Source organism: Solenopsis invicta, chromosome 12, assembly GCF_016802725.1.
Source record: "Solenopsis invicta isolate M01_SB chromosome 12, UNIL_Sinv_3.0, whole genome shotgun sequence".
Classification (NCBI taxonomy): Eukaryota; Metazoa; Arthropoda; class Insecta; order Hymenoptera; family Formicidae; genus Solenopsis; species Solenopsis invicta.
The window spans coordinates 1457402-1474704 of NC_052675.1; the positions used below are offsets into that span (position 1 = coordinate 1457402).

The 17303-nt window shown below is 29.5% G+C and overlaps 1 protein-coding gene across 1 annotated transcript; it reads left to right on the top strand.

Moving 5' to 3' along the window:
- The first annotated feature begins 1327 nt into the window (after positions 1–1327).
- Positions 1328–8555, top strand: LOC120359231. The gene is made up of 5 exons (XM_039456041.1): positions 1328–1337; positions 6539–6710; positions 7986–8154; positions 8291–8486; positions 8539–8555. The coding sequence occupies exons 1-5, from the start codon at positions 1328–1330 to the stop codon at positions 8553–8555; spliced, it is 564 nt and encodes a 187-aa protein (XP_039311975.1).
- Positions 8556–17303: the final 8748 nt, after the last annotated feature.

Below are 17303 nucleotides of genomic sequence, written 5' to 3' on the forward strand. Positions count from 1 at the left end.
TGTTGAAGATAACGCAGCGGGACGCTACTACAATTATCCATCCGGACGAGACGTTGCATAATTGATGTTACTCACCGTACATTACGCGATATGAGAAATACTTTTGTTGAAGGTTATTGATTTTTTGCAGTTTTTTAATAGTCTACGTATTTTTTCTTTTAATTTATTTAAATATGAATGTACATGGGTTTGGGGGTGTTTTTAATAATGGATAAATATTACAAAATATTTTAATATTTTGTGTTATAAATTTAGATATGAAACAACAAAAGAATGGATTAAGGAAAGTAATGGAGGTTCACCCAAATATTAAAGTATTGCCAACAATAATTGTCGTCCCTACAATAGTGCCCTTTTTCCGTAGAGCGCCACCTTTGCAGTGGGAGCTGGGAGCCAAGGGACCCAGAAATAGAACAGTATAATAGAGAAACATTTTTCCCCGATCGTCTCCGAATAGAAATATCTACAATTAGTAATGAATGAGTGGTGCAATTTTTACCTACAAATGTATTATAATATTTTTAAACAACTTGTAAATATTGTAAACATTGTCAAATAGAAGTTCATTTAAAGTTTATTTAAAGTTCATTTAAGTTCATTTAAATAAAAGTTTCCCTTATATATAATACAAAAGTAATTATGTATGATGCTTAAGTATAACAATGTTGTAAAAAGTTTTGATATTTTCAGCATCTTGCATAAATATTTTATTAACAAAATATAATAATTACATAATTATTTTAATCCTAAAAAAATTATTCCAAATTTTAGTAATTTTGCAAAATTCTACTTTTCGTGTAAAAATATGTAATTGTTTAAAATACTTAATAAATAGATAACTGTGAATTGACGTTGTAACAAACATGCAATTTAAAATAAAAATAAAATGCTTGAATAAATAAATAGTACAAATAATAATATCAATTACATTATGTGCAAATAAAACTTTAATAAGTACAATAAATAAGTAAATTTAATTAGTATTGAAGTAACAAAAATTAATTAAATACGAACGTAATGACTTATTTAATAGTATTAGTAAGTTTATAATGCCATATAAAATATTTAATTCATACACATTTGAAATAAAATAAGTAATATTTGTAATTTTCATATTGTCTGTCTTTTTTCTTATTATTTTTAAATATTTTTAATATTTTTACTATTACAAAAGACATATCGCTTTTGCTAAGTAAATTTCCTATCATTTTGGTTTTTATTTCTATTTAAATGTAGTTTGTGCGTAAATTTATTTATATTGTGTTTATTATCGTTGGTCTTCCTTAATTATTTTAACAAATTGCTTAAAACAGATTTAATTAAAAGTATGACTTTAGGTATGTGTGAAAACAATATACTCTGTTAATTTCTAACTTTTAATAATACATTTCAATCCATTTAAAGTCTTTTTTATCACATGGATCAGAACAGAAATTATAATTGATACTTAATAGCATTAATTACTCCATAATGTCAAATAAAATCATTAATTCATATTTAGAGTAAAATAAGAAATATTTATAATTTTCACATATCATCCGCCTTTATTCTTATTATTCTTAAAGTAATATTACAAAAGATATATCGCTTTTGCTAAGTGATTTCCCTATTGTCTCAATTTTTACTTTTATTTAAATTTAGTTCATGAATAAATTTATTTACATTATATTTATTATCTCGGGTTTTCCTTAATTATTTTACCATATTGCTTAAAACTGATTTAATTTAAAAATATAACTTTAGATATGTCTGTTGTGAAAACAATATACACTGTTAATTTCTAATTTTTAATACATTTCAATTCTTTTAAAATCTTTTTAATTATATAGATCAGAACAGAAATTATAAATAATATTTAATCGCATTAGTAAGGTTATAATGTCATACAAAATATTTAATTTATATTTTAAATGAAATAAGTAACAATTGTAATTTTTACATTTTTTACTTTCGTATACTCTCTCTTTTTCCCTCTCTTCACGTGTGCACATTTATATTAGAAAAATTTTTATTTTTATGACACAAAATATCATGTAATATTAGTACATTATTAGAAAAGAACCTTTAAACTGGTGTTTAAAGGTTTACGCAAAAACGGCGCGAAGGAAAACTGAAGAGACACGCGTAGCGTGAACAGGATATTTTGCTGTATATAACAATTGATTACACGCGGGGTCCAAAATCATTTTTTCTTATTCCACTATATCCTTTCTCACATATTTTTTTTGTATTACATATTACAAAAAAGCATTAATTATTATAAAATATAAAATAAATAAGTAATAATTGTAATTTTTACATTTTTAACTTTCGTATACTCTCTTTTTTTCTCTTTCTTCACGTGTGCACATTTGTACCACGTAATTTTCCCTTTTTTTAGTTATATCTAAAAAAAAATAAAATGATGTTTCTAAACTCTCTTCTGCCTCTATTATATGTATACACAATACACTGTCAATGTCCTTTAAAAAAGATTATAAATATATATTAAATTTAAGGATGTATATGCACAAATATGAAAATTGAAATATTTTATGACGTTCAAAATCTTATATACGTATATGAATGCACATACATACACATCGCACGTACATGTGTGTGCATGTGTGCGGTTGTGTGAGTGTAAAATTAAAAATTACATTATACATAAATTTGATGTATCAAGTAAGTTCATTTTTTATATCTTTTTCATTCACCTAATATATAAATTGTACTTTCTCGTTAATGATATCGATTAATCAATTAATATAAAGCATTCGATTGCAAATTCAGAGTTAAATGAACTGTTGCTAAGTAACTATCTCAATGTAATTAGAAATAAATAACTGAAGTTGATACTTCGACTAAAATTTAATAAAAATAGAAAATAAGTCTAAATTGAAAGAAGGGAAAAAAGAAAGTAGGAGAAAAATAAAAGAAAAAGAAAAAGACAGAAAGAAATATTAAAGAATCTAAGAAAAGGAAGAATAAAGGAAAAAGTTCGAAAAGAGTAATTTATATTAAGTAGATAATTTCATTTTTCTTAAGGCATTTTAAATATATCTCTGCAGTGTATAAACAAAACGTATCGAAAACATTTTTTTTGAGTGTGAAGATATAATTTCGATAAATCAAGTATAAGTAGTATAGAAAAGAAAGGTTAAAGATTCTGTGTTATCCCGATTGAGAAACGCGATCGATGATGTGCCTAATTAATTTCTCGCTACATTATCGCGTATCGTACATGTGGTTGGTGATGTCTTTTTTTGCAAATTTTCACGGTGCGTGGTGCGGGCGATTGGACGAGACCTTTGGAAATTTTTCTTGATTTGGTGATGTAGTTTGGTGTACGGTGTTTCAAAGTATATAATCGCGATTTATATCTCGAGCTAATTTTTACATATTGCCCACCTTTATTCGTATTATTCTTAAACTAATATTCTAAGAGATATATCGCTTTCGCTAAGTAATTTCCCTATTGTTTTGATTTTGATTTTGATTTAAATGTAGTTCATGATGAAATTAATTTACAGTATGTTTATTATCTCGGGTTTTCCTTAACTATTTGAAAACAATATACACTGTTAATTTCTAATTTTTAGTACATATCGATACATTTAAAATCATTTTTATTTTATAGATCAGAACAAAAATTATAATTGATATATAATAGCATTAGTAAGTTTATAATCATATAAAATATTTAATTCATATTTGAAAAAAAATAAGTAATATTTGTAATTTTCTTATTGTCCGTCTTTTTTCTTATTATCCTTAAAGTAATATTACAAAAAACATATCCCTTTCGCTTAGTAAATTTCCTATTATTTTGCTTTTTATTTCTATTTAAATATAGTTTGTGCGTAAACTTATTTACATTGTGTTTATTATTGTGGGTCTTCCTTAATTATTTTAACCAATTGCTTAAAACAGATTTAATTAAAAATATGACTTTAGGTATGTGTGAAAACAATATACTCTGTTAATTTTTAATTTTTAATACGTTTCAATAGTTTTAAAATCTTTTTTATCACATAGATCAGAACAGAAATTATAATTGATACTTAATAGCATTAATTACTCCATAATGTCAAATAAAATCATTAATTTATATTTAGAGTAAAATAAGAAATATTTGTAATTTTCACATATCATCCGCCTTTATTCTTATTGCTCTTAAAATAATATTACAAATTATATTGCTTTTGACAAGTGATTTCCCTATTGTCTCGATTTTTATTTTTATTAAAATGTAGTTCATGAGTAAATTTATTTACATTATGTTTCTTATCTCGGGTTTTCCTTAACTATTTTATCAAATTACTTAAAACAAATTTAATTAAAAATATTACTTTAGGTATGTGTGAAAATCAAATTCTCTGTTAATTTCTAATTTTTAATACATTTTAATACATTTAAAATCATTTTTATTTTATAGATCAGAACAAAAATTATAATTGGTATTTAATAACATTAGTAAGTTTATAATGTCATATGAAATATTTAATTCAAATTTGAAATGTAATAAGTAATATTTGTAATTTTTACATTTCTTATTTTCGTACACTCTTTCTTTTCCTCTCTTTTCACGTGTGCAGATTTGTACCACATAATTTTCCCTTTTTTTTGTTCTCTCATTTAAATTTTATATTTTTTTAATGAATAATATAGATTTTTAATGTATAATATAGATTTAATAAAAACATCAAGATATACAGAAATTTCAAGAATGAGCAAACTAATAAAAGAAAGTAATTGTGAATCATTACAAAAATTGAATATAAATACAGGTATTTACGTTTTATTTTTAATAATATAATTCTATATAAAATAGTTCTTATGACGTAAATATTTTCTATAATTTATATCACGTTATATAATTATGAAGAAATGGATATTATGGTAATTATGAATATAATGGTTATTTTCATTATTTCCTTTAATAAAAGATAAATTTTAATAATTAAAATTATACTTGTTTTTAAACTTGAGAGTATTATTTAATGTATGTATATTCAAGTATTTTTTTTTTACATTTAACTTTTCATAGTTACGTACACTTCAAATTATATAAAGTAAATTTCATATGAGATTCCATAATGTGATTTTTAATTGAAATTATTATATCAAAATATTTCATTGACAATTCGATAGTAATGTTCAAAAACATTATAGATATAATTTTGTTTATTGTTATTAATAGTAAACAATATAAAATAATGATTATAAACAAAATTATTCAATAAAATAAAAACACGTACCATATTATCCTTTTTTCTTCTATATATATTATAAAAAATAACTTTAAAAATAATGATTGAAAAAATTATTAAGAAGTAAATTTGGAATATTATTTATAACATGTATATGTATGAGAATAATTAAGCTAAATAATTATTTATAAATTTTTACTTATGTATACATATATGTGTATAAACACACACACACACACACACACACACACACACACACACATTTGTAAATAAATTCACATACTTGTATATGTTATATACGTATGTACACACACGCACACACGCACTTCCGTACGCACGCACGCACTTACGCACGTACGCGCAGACGCATGCACGCGACATGCACGCACGCACGCGCACACGCACACGCACGCGCACACGCACACGCACGCGCACACGCACCACACACGTACACATAGACACAAACGTATATAATATTTGTATATTAGGTTATTATTGCAAAGAGTAGTATTGCTACTGTCGACAATATAGCTATCCCTATGATGTGTATTATTAGGTGACGTATTTTAACAATTACTTATAGAGTTATTTGTTTTGTAATCCGCCATTTTTTTGTGATGTTAATATGCTAATACATAATAAATGACAATTATTATAATGTATTTTTACTTTTGAGTACTTTTACATTTTTTCAAAATATTCTTTTAATTTTAATAACACATATTTCCTTATTATTTTTACTGGATATTATTACATAAATATACAAACATTTAAATGATTTTTTGTTATTTACCTTTTTATTCGGTTATACTTATTTTGAGTTATATGAAATCAAAACAATAATATAAAATTTTTTTTAAGTAAATTTTTAAGCAAAATTTTTATATTGAAATATTTTTTTAATAAATTAATTGTTATTCTAAAAAATGGTATTTAAAAATATCAGAAACATTATTTTATGCTTATTGTTTAATATTAAATAGAGATAAAATAATATATCTAATTAAATTTTTATAGTATTTTTAAAGTTTTGTAATATAAAGAAGTTTTAAATCAAAAAATTCTAAACAATGGAAAATTCAAAATATATAATTTTGTAACAAGGTATTGTGTTTCAAGTCTTAAATAATAAATATTTCATTATTTTGAGTTTAAAATCTGTCAAACAACACTTTACCAAATGTAATCGTTTAAGTTTTATTGGAAAATATTAATTTTATAAACAAAGATATTCATTTAAATAAAAATGAAAGCCATATTGTTCTCTTCTCTTCTATTATTAAACATTATAATTATTATTGTATGTTATTTGTATTATATTAAACCTATTTTTTATTTATTTAAAGAAAATTCAGACGATGATCTTGATTCAATTATTGATTCGGATAATGTTTTAAATGAATCGCATAATTTAAATAAATCCCTTGATCCATTATCTGAATTTGAAAACTTAAATGGTATTAAATTACTAACGAAAAATGACGAACTTGATGAAATTGAAGTATTTGATTCGACAGTGTAAATATTATTTTATTTTTACAATAAACATTTGTAATAATTATATAGTTAAAGAAAATCATAATAAAATATTGGCACCTTATTTTGTTTTTAGATTAATATTTTTTTATGAAAGCTAAAAATAAAATTTTTAACGTAAATAAAAGAAAATGTCATTTGTCAGGTAGTATAGTAATTTTATAATATTATTTTATATTTTATAAAATTAATGCTTTTTTGTAATATGTATTACAAAAAGAATGTATGTGAAAGGGTATAGTGGAATAAGACGAATGATTTTGGACCCCGCGTGTAATCAATCATCGCATTATATACAGCAAAATATCCTATGTACCTAAAAGAATGCACCTCTGTACATAAAAGAAAATTTTGTGCCAAGTTTTATTTCTAAAGACTCCCACAATTTTGATATATCGCAAGAAATGTGATTTTTCATTAATATTTTTTTCTCCGTTAAATCTAAATAAATAATTTACAAAAAAATTCATGATTATATAGAGTATCCATATAAATAAACTTTCATTTTTTTGTCATTTTGTGTTAAACTCTATAATTTTATATTACTGTTTGCAAATGTGTAATCGAAGGTAATTGTATTTAAAAACAACGTATTACATGTCAATCAGATGTACTTAAGACCAAAAAATAATTTAAAAAATCAGTTTTTATTTATTTTTTACACGTTTCATCAAATTCAAAAATCTGAAAAAAATCTTGAATATAATATGTTATATCACTCATCCACTGAATTTTTTTAGAAATGGTCATTATTTTATATCAAAAGATAATGCAATTTCAAAAATTTTAGATTTTTTTAAAAACAGAATTTTTAGCACAGAATGACAAAAAAATTAGAGTTTATGTATATGGATATCTTTTATAACTACGTTTTTTTTGTATAGATTAATTTAGATTTAACGAAGAAAAAAGATATTAATGAAAAATCACATTTTTGCGATATCTCAAAGTTGTGAGTTTTTTGAAATGAAACTTGACACAAAATTTTCTTTTATCTAGGTAGATATTTTGCCCTATATAACGATTGATTATGCGCGGGGCCCAAAATCACTCTTCTTATTCCGCTATACCCTTTGGTTCCAAAACTATTACCTTAAATAATAAAAGTAGAATTCAAACACGGTTTAAAAAGGGAAGAAACTAACTATAAAATTAATAAATTAAAATTATTAAATTAAAAATAGTATACTATATTTTCAAGTATTACATAATTAAGTTTATAAAATTGATAATTTAAAAATAAACTTTTTTATATAGTGAAATCGTTGGTTACGTGGATGGGATCGAGGCTCCACGTTATGTGGGTTCAAACCAGCAATACAAATTTTTTAAATTTTACTTAAATAACGGATCGGGTAGACGAGTCCAAATTGTTGTATGGAATGAGGAAATCAATCGTATTGAACCTCATATACGCTCAAATCACGTGAATGTTTCTTTTATACTTAATATACATATTATAATAACAAAAAATAACAACTAAATATTTAATTATTGTTAATACATCACATTGATAAGAAATATTTCTTATATCTGTAATTAATTAAAATATTTATTTATAGATTATACATTTAGATGGTGCTCAAGCACGTACACCAAAAATTTCGCATTTTAATAATGGCAACGTTCCGTACGAATTATTAATTCAACCTAATACTATATTATGTACCTTGGGAAAATATAATATATCTAATGTTACGTCGAACTCACCACAACGAGTTAAATTTTCAGAATTATTAAATACTTCAACTTATGTCAGTAAGTCTTTTGTAAAATTTTATTAATTTATTAATAATTATATTTGTTATAGAAAGGAGAGAGTTGTGAAATATCATTCATGTTTTCATTTTTCATATTTTTTTCATAATTTTATATATTTAATATATATACAGGGTGTCAGAAAAAAAGGGTCTCATATTTTGATAGCAAGTAGTATTGATCAAAAAAAAAGAAAAGGTCTAATTAACATCGGGTCGGTTGGCAGGTAGAGACTTAGAGAAATAATTCGAGCGAGGTAGGAAGGACGGAACAAGCCTAATCTCTCGCACACATGTCTCCGGGCGAGTGCGACGAGTCGAATGCGTCAGGTGAGTCAGAATGTAGGTCAGGTGTCGAGGATGACGACCTATGACTCTCATTCAGACTCTTGCATTCGTGTAGTCCTTATTTTGCGTAAACGAATCGAATCGCTTTTACGCGGGATCGGACTAAGTGCAATTTTATCGGAGCGGGAATTAGAGGTGGTTGAAGTAAAGAAAAATGATTGAGACTAAGAATTACAATTTATTTTAACATAATAAAAGAAATAACCAATTACAATGATAGGTGATGACTAAAATAATAATTATTAATGTACAAATAATATTTTTGTCAGTAGAAAACATGTGTAATAAAAAGAAGAAAAATCTTATGTTCTTAATAACAAAAAAAATTGTAATTATAACTTAAATTCTAGTTGGTTATAAGTGTGCATGTGTAGGTGTATTTTATGATCAAGGAATTTTTAGTTATCCAGGTAGGCTTTGGAGCGAGTCGAAGATTTCTTCAAATTCATTGAGTACTCTTCGATTCGCTTCGATATTTTCATTTACTATATTCTCTACCTGTTCGGAAGTAAATAATGAATCGGAATGCGGGTTTTCTTGGGGAAACTCTAGCGCGGGGGAATATGGATCTTCCGGAGGTCTTCGAACAGGTGAATCGGAATTACGATAAAAAAGATCGGGGGAAGGTGTAGGAGGAAAATCTGTAGGAGAAAAGGTTGAATCCCGAGGAGAGGCTAAGGGTTCTGCAAAAGGATCGAAGGTAGAAGACGGTGACCCTGGTGGTTGTTTAAAATCTGGTTCTACATGAGATCCAGGAGAGTAAGAGGGGGAAGGATAACGACAGGGGGAAAAAGAGTGTGATTCGGGGGACGGATTTGAGACTGGCGGAGATGAGTCGGTCGGTTCGTCGGAAGTACTCAAATTAATTAGAGCGTTAGGTAAAACAGAAATTTTTGCTCGCTGTTTGCGTAATTTACCGCAGAGCGACAACGATGCGCCAAGCCTCCGGAGCTTCTTATTTCGGCGATTCCGACAGTTCTTAATGGCTCTTCGAGTTTTATGGTCAGGGACTCGCTTACGCACTAAAATGAATTTGAGAATTGAGGCTACGTTCTCTCTTTCTTATAAAGGGAAATAAAATTTATATTATAACTTCTTGAAAGAAGAAAAAGGAAAAGCAAAAGAAAAAAAAGGTTTGAATTAATAAAAGGAACAGAATTCTTCGTTTCCGCTGGAAGCAAAGAAAACTGCGAATTCAATCGAACGAGAGTTCGATTGTATCCAGCAGGGAATAAAGAGAGTCGTGGACCCAATCGAAAGAGCTCGATTGTATCCTACGGGAAATAAAAAGAGTCGCGGACCCAATCGAAAGAGCTCGACTGTATCCTGCGGGAAACAAAGAGAGTCGTGGACCCAATCGAAAGAGCTCGATTGTATCCTACGGGAAATAAAAGAGTCGCGGACCCAATCGAAAGAGCTCGACTGTATCCTGCGGGAAATAAAGAGAGTCGTGGACCCAATCGAAAGAGCTCGATTGTATCCTACGGGAAATAAAAGAGTCGCGGACCCAATCGAAAGAGCTCGATTGTATCCTACGGGAAATAAAGAGAGTCGCGGACCCAATCGAAAGAGCTCGATTGTATCCTACGGGAAATAAAAAGAGTCGCGGACCCAATCGAAAGAGCTCGACTGTATCCTGCGGGAAATAAAGAGAGTCGTGGACCCAATCGAAAGAGCTCGATTGTATCCTACGGGAAATAAAAGAGTCGCGGACCCAATCGAAAGAGCTCGACTGTATCCTGCGGGAAATAAAGAGAGTCGTGGACCCAATCGAAAGAGCTCGATTGTATCCTACGGGAAATAAAAGAGTCGCGGACCCAATCGAAAGAGCTCGACTGTATCCTGCGGGAAATAAAGAGAGTCGTGGACCCAATCGAAAGAGCTCGATTGTATCCTACGGGAAATAAAAGAGTCGCGGACCCAATCGAAAGAGCTCGACTGTATCCTGCGGGAAATAAAGAGAGTCGTGGACCCAATCGAAAGAGCTCGATTGTATCCTACGGGAAATAAAAGAGTCGCGGACCCAATCGAAAGAGCTCGACTGTATCCTGCGGGAAATAAAGAGAGTCGTGGACCCAATCGAAAGAGCTCGATTGTATCCTACGGGAAATAAAAAGAGTCGCGGACCCAATCGAAAGAGCTCGACTGTATCCTGCGGGAAATAAAGAGAGTCGTGGACCCAATCGAAAGAGCTCGATTGTATCCTACGGGAAATAAAAGAGTCGCGGACCCAATCGAAAGAGCTCGACTGTATCCTGCGGGAAATAAAGAGAGTCGTGGACCCAATCGAAAGAGCTCGATTGTATCCTACGGGAAATAAAAGAGTCGCGGACCCAATCGAAAGAGCTCGACTGTATCCTGCGGGAAATAAAGAGAGTCGTGGACCCAATCGAAAGAGCTCGATTGTATCCTACGGGAAATAAAAAGAGTCGCGGACCCAATCGAAAGAGCTCGACTGTATCCTGCGGGAAATAAAGAGAGTCGTGGACCCAATCGAAAGAGCTCGATTGTATCCTACGGGAAATAAAAGAGTCGCGGACCCAATCGAAAGAGCTCGACTGTATCCTGCGGGAAATAAAGAGACTGAGAGTAATAGAGGGAGAAAAGGAAGGGTAGTGCAATAATACTGAATATATGAATGTTTTGAAAAATATAAATCAACAAAACAAATATCTTATGAGAGAGAGAAGGTAGTCTTATGAAGAGTAAAAATAAAAAAATAAAAATAATGGACGGCTGAGACTTACTGTTGGGTGAAGTTTGAAGGTGCGAACGATTTAGTGGTTGGCAGAGCGGATTCAGCTTACAACGGCGGACGGTTGGTCGACGGTTGGCACTCAGAGTGTTCGGATCTCACAATGCCGCGTCGAATTTAAGTACGGTGAATACGAATCCGAACGTCACAAACTCGGACATATAATGTCACGGAATGTGCGCCGGATCGAACTAGAGTGAATCGCGAAGCGAAAAATGAGCGATTGATCAGAATGAAAAAAAGGTGCGGTATGTGCCCGTAAGTGACTGTAAATGATTGTAAGAAAGTAAGTAAGTGCCCGCGGGCTCCGGAGCTCCTTCCTTTTATACCTGATTCTGCCTATGATTTCTATGGGATTTTAATCCGCAGGTGTACTGCTTCCTATTGTCGTCCGCGCGCTACTTTTTAATTGTACGACAAGTGTTTCATGTCGATGGGGTCAATCATCCGCCAAAATCGGCACGTGTCAAGGATGGACCAGCCGTATTGACTCGACTTTAGTGTATCTGCGCGGTTAAGGTAGATCATCTTTTCGAAATTTTCGGTTGCTTGGCTGCATCGATTTCGAAAGAAAAGAATTGTTACTCCACAGGACGTAACAGTAGTATTGATCAAAAAAAAAGAAAAGGTCTAATTAACATGGGTCCTAAAACTAATATCTTCAAAGATACAAGCTATTTTGTTATTCGAGCTTTTTGTCATTTTCTTATTAGTCGGGTCATCTTTAGAATGTAATGAACAAAGGAGTAGGGAAGAGTGGGGTACAATGGGGATATCTTTTTTCTAGGTGCCTTAAAAAATAAAAAATAAACAAAAAAAGATAAAAAAAATATTTTTTATTTTAATATAAAATGTAATCATTAATCTTCTATAAAAAAAACTGAGATAAAGAAACTAAATGTATGTACATATGATAACAAAATAAAAACTCCTTTTTTTACAAAAAACAAAAAATTTTAATGCTGACTGAGACGATTAATCTCGTACTGACGAACTCTCGTATAGCAACAGTAGTAAACACTCTTTTGTTTACTAGGGCTGCTCACATTCGTCAAGGCCTACGCAATGTCGTTTGACTTGTAGTATCTGTTGCAAATGTAAATATCAGGAGACATTCTAAAGATGACACGACTAATAAGAAAATGACAAAAAACTCGAATAACAAAATAGCTTGTATCTTTGAAGATATTAGTTTTAGGACCCATGTTAATTAGACCTTTTCTTTTTGTTTTGATCAATACTACTTGCTATCAAAATATGTGACCCTTTTTTTCTGACACCCTGTATAGTTATAAATAAAGAATTTTTAATTTGATATCTTAGATAAATTTCACAACACCATCCTTTCTGTACATATTACACATATAATCTTTATCCTACTAATTAATATATATTTTTTAGCGATTGAAGGGTATATAAAAACCAATTTTGCAGCCATCCATAATAATAGATTGAATAAAATGGTTGGGTGTGGTTCTCTAACTGATGGCAATGTTAAATTAGAAATACATATTATGAATTTTAATGAAAAAGAATATTTAGATTTAGATTTAGTTAAAGGATGTAAAATTGAAATAGTTGGAGTATTACAACATGGTAAAATAATTTTTTAATAACAAACTTTATTTATCACATTTATCATAATATTTGAAAATTGAATAATCATTTAAAATTTTGTTTTATCATAATAAATATAAATTTATTTTAATTTAATATTATATTCTATAAAAAAAATTTATAATTAATTTATTGAATTTTTTAAATTTATGTAATTAAAACATTTTTATTCGAACATTTTTTTTTAATATTTTTAATTGATTTATTGATTACAAAATTTGATTGAATATATCAAATTTTTTGATAAAAAAAAATGTCATTAAATAAAATTAATATTTTAATTTTATAAATATTTACTTTACAGTTGATCCACCATATTTTTTGGTACAAAATATCGAAGATATTAAATCTTTGAATGAACGTTTACCATTAGCAAAAATTATAAGTGTTAACTATTCTTTTTCCAGAAAAAGATCATTAGAAAATGTAAATGTATCACAACAGGTAATATATGTAGAAATAATTAGATGAGAAGAAGGTAATATGGCATCCATTTCTATTTTATTGAATAACTTTATTTAAAACTAATATTTCCAAATTTAAATTTTTTTATGAATATATTCATCAAAGTGAAGAAGATAATATAGCACCTATTTCCATTTTATTGAATATAATTTTATTTATAACTAATATTTTTAAATTGATATTTTTTTTACAAATATATTCGTCAAAGTGTTGTTTGACAGATTTTAGACTCAAAATAATAAAAAATTTATTACTTCGCATATGTGTTTTATAAAAATCTAATATATTGTAAAATCAATGGAAGAAAAAAAGTGGTTCTAACATGATTGTCCATAAAAAATAATTTTTTAAAGTTAATTTTTTATTTTCAAAAAATACATTATTTTGGTACAAAATTAATTAATTAATTAATTTTTTATTGTTTAAAATTTTAATTTAGAATTTTCTTACATTCAAAACTTTAGAAATACCATTAGAAATTTTAAATAATTAGCTATAGTTCCTTAACTGACGGTAATAATAAATTAGAAATACATATAACGGATTTTAACGAAAAAGAATATTGTAATTTGGATCTGGTTGAAGAAAGCAAAATTGAAAGAATTGGGGTATTACAATCAGGTAAAATATTTATAAATTTTTTTAATAATAAATATTATTTATTACATTTACGATATTTCGGAATTAAATAATTATTTAATATGTTAACTAAAACTATATAAAAAAGATTATTTAAAATTATATTAAAAAAGAAATATAAATATTAATTTAAAGTAATACATGTAGTCTGTTTGATGAGAACGTACAGGTTGTTTTCCCTAAAAAAAAACAAAAATTTATTAAAAATTTGATTTGGATCTATTTATACATTGAATAAAATGCGTATTCTGAAATGCGTTTACTTACAATCCATTATAATAATGCTATTTTCACGTTTCTACTCTGTACACACACAACTTCAGTGTTTCGGATCATTGTATGTCCTCAAAAAGAAATATAAATACTAATTTAAAATAATACATACAGTCTATATTTGATAAAAGCGAGTTGTTTTTTTTTCCTAAAAAAACATAGATTTGTTAGATTGTTTTTGATCTATTAATATATTTAATAAACTAAAATGCGTCTACTTACAATTCATTGTAGGGATGTCATTTTCATGTTTCCACTCCGTACACGCACGAATTTGGTGTTTTAAAACAAATATAATAAGATTATGTATATATATTAAAGATTATTTTAATTTTTATTATATATTTTTTAACTTTTTACTAACTTTAATTGTTACGTCCTGCGGAGTAACGATTCTTTCCTTCGCAATCAGCGGATATTCTAATTAACGGGCGAGCGATGGTGATCTCACCCCGATCCCAAGAATTCGGTGACTCTCACGGCAATAACCGGATGTCACGAATTAAGTAGTTATAAATTCATCAATTGAAGAGATCTGAGGTGATACCGTTGCTCGATACCGGAAACACCCAAGATAGTAAAATCAAGGAGCTGGAAGACGCACGTGTGCATCCCTTTGAGTTCTGATGCCCGACACCCGCATAGCAACAAATCAAAGAATTTTTTTTTACATTTAATGCTTCTGAGAGTTCAATTGTCAAACCTGCCGCTTTCTCGGATAACAATTACCGAGGAATATAAAAAAGTCGTAAAAGTAAATATTGCACGTGGGTGTATTAATGAATAAAGTGGTGTACACGGCCCTCGAAGGGACAAAGGGAATCATAGATGAAAAATAGTATAAATAGTATAATAATAGTATAGGGGAGAGTGGGCACCCTTGAACCACGTTTTTTCAAATGACATTAAAAATGGTTTTTAATAACTTCATTAGAATATAAATGGGACTATTCGATGCTTAATATAATAAACTTTGTTTGTAAATGACTTAAGAAGTAAATTTTCAGAAATATTTTGCAAAAATATTGATATTTCGAAATGCTGCGTTTGTCACAGTGGACCCCACGCGTGGGGTCGATTGAGTCACAGCGTAGGGTACACTGTGACATGCAATGTGAAAGGTAGGGTACCCTGTGACATGTAATGTGAAAGGTAGGGTACTCTGTGACACGTAGAAGAAATCTGTTTAAATCCTGTTTATTACAGATTTTTATAAAATCCAACATAGTAATCGGCAATATATTATTATATTATAATATAACATTTGGTTTATGCGACTAGACTTATAATCTAAGACGTATTGCATTTCAAGACGTATTGCATTTAGTTTTATTGCTTAGCAGCAGTTTTTCGGGTCGTCTTTTTTTTCGATGCAGTCTTAGGCTCAGTCTTAGATTTCGCAACGAGCGCCGCACTCCTTTTACGCTTATTCTCCTCGATTAATTCTTTTTTTATGAGTCTGGCATTCATCTCTTCACATAAAGAGTTCTTAACAGGGCTGTCTGTTAATATTGCACTACGGACTCTCTTTCTGTTAACACCCTTTCGTGGTGCAGCTTTTGGAAACGGCCGTACATCCTGAGATAAAACGAGGTTCTCTTTGTTACCAGCTTTTACGCTATCAATTGCGCCTGGTCTAACTTCGCAAGGCATAGGAACTTCCGGGTTTAATACCAAGACGTCACTAACACCAAGCGTCATGGTTGGTAAATTAAGGTCGATCGGCTCCATCGAAGTATTTAATACAATAACGTCGTTGGAGTTTATAAGTTGAGCTTTATTATTAGGCAATTCGATAACATCGAGATTAGGATCAATATTCCTGTTCGAAAGAAGACCGGTATTTTCCGACGCAGTATCAGTAACCGCAGGATCGGGCCTATTCGTGACAGAAGAGCACAGGAAGTCGGAGTCTTTGAATACATTTCGATTCAATTTCCAAATACCGGTCGATTCAAATCCTTTCTTAATATTATCAGGTGTGAAAGCCGAAGGATAAGCGATTCCAAAAAGTTCCGCCACTTCATAAATAGAAATTGTTTTGCCCGGATTACTGATCATCCACTCGTTACAAGCCGCGTTAAAAGCACTTTTCAAGGACTTATAAACGGTACGGTCAAGTGGTTGTAGTTTGTTAGAGGTATGCGGAGGCAGAGTCAGAAGGATGATTCCATTTTGTTTACAGAAATCTAAGCTCGTTATGGTGACGTGTGATTCGTGGTTATCAAGAATGAGTAGAACCTTTTTCTCTATAGACGCACGCGCGTATTTTTGAAAATGCTCCAAAACTTCAACAAACAATTGGCCATTCATCCAACCGCTTTTGGATGCTCCCCCGCTAGAGCCCGGCGGAGCCCCTTTCAACATGTGCTGTTTGAAACCTACGCGCGGAAATACCATGTAAGGAGGAATCGAGTTTCCGTTAGCCGCAATAATACCGCACGCCGTAACCAAAGTTCCCCGCTCACCCGATGTCACTTGGCCTACTTGTTTTTGTCCTTTTGGAGCGATAACATTGGGTGGATTGTGAACCGTCGACAGAGCAGTTTCGTCTAAGTTATAGATTACAGCGGGCGATAAGTCAGCTCCGAGCTGTTTATACGCGGACTCTAAATTATCGAAAAAATCGGTAACTGAAGTACGATTGAAACTAGTGGACCGAGCTAAGCTAGTTCCTTCAGGTTTTCTTAGCGAAAGCTCAGAATGCCTTTTCATAAAGCC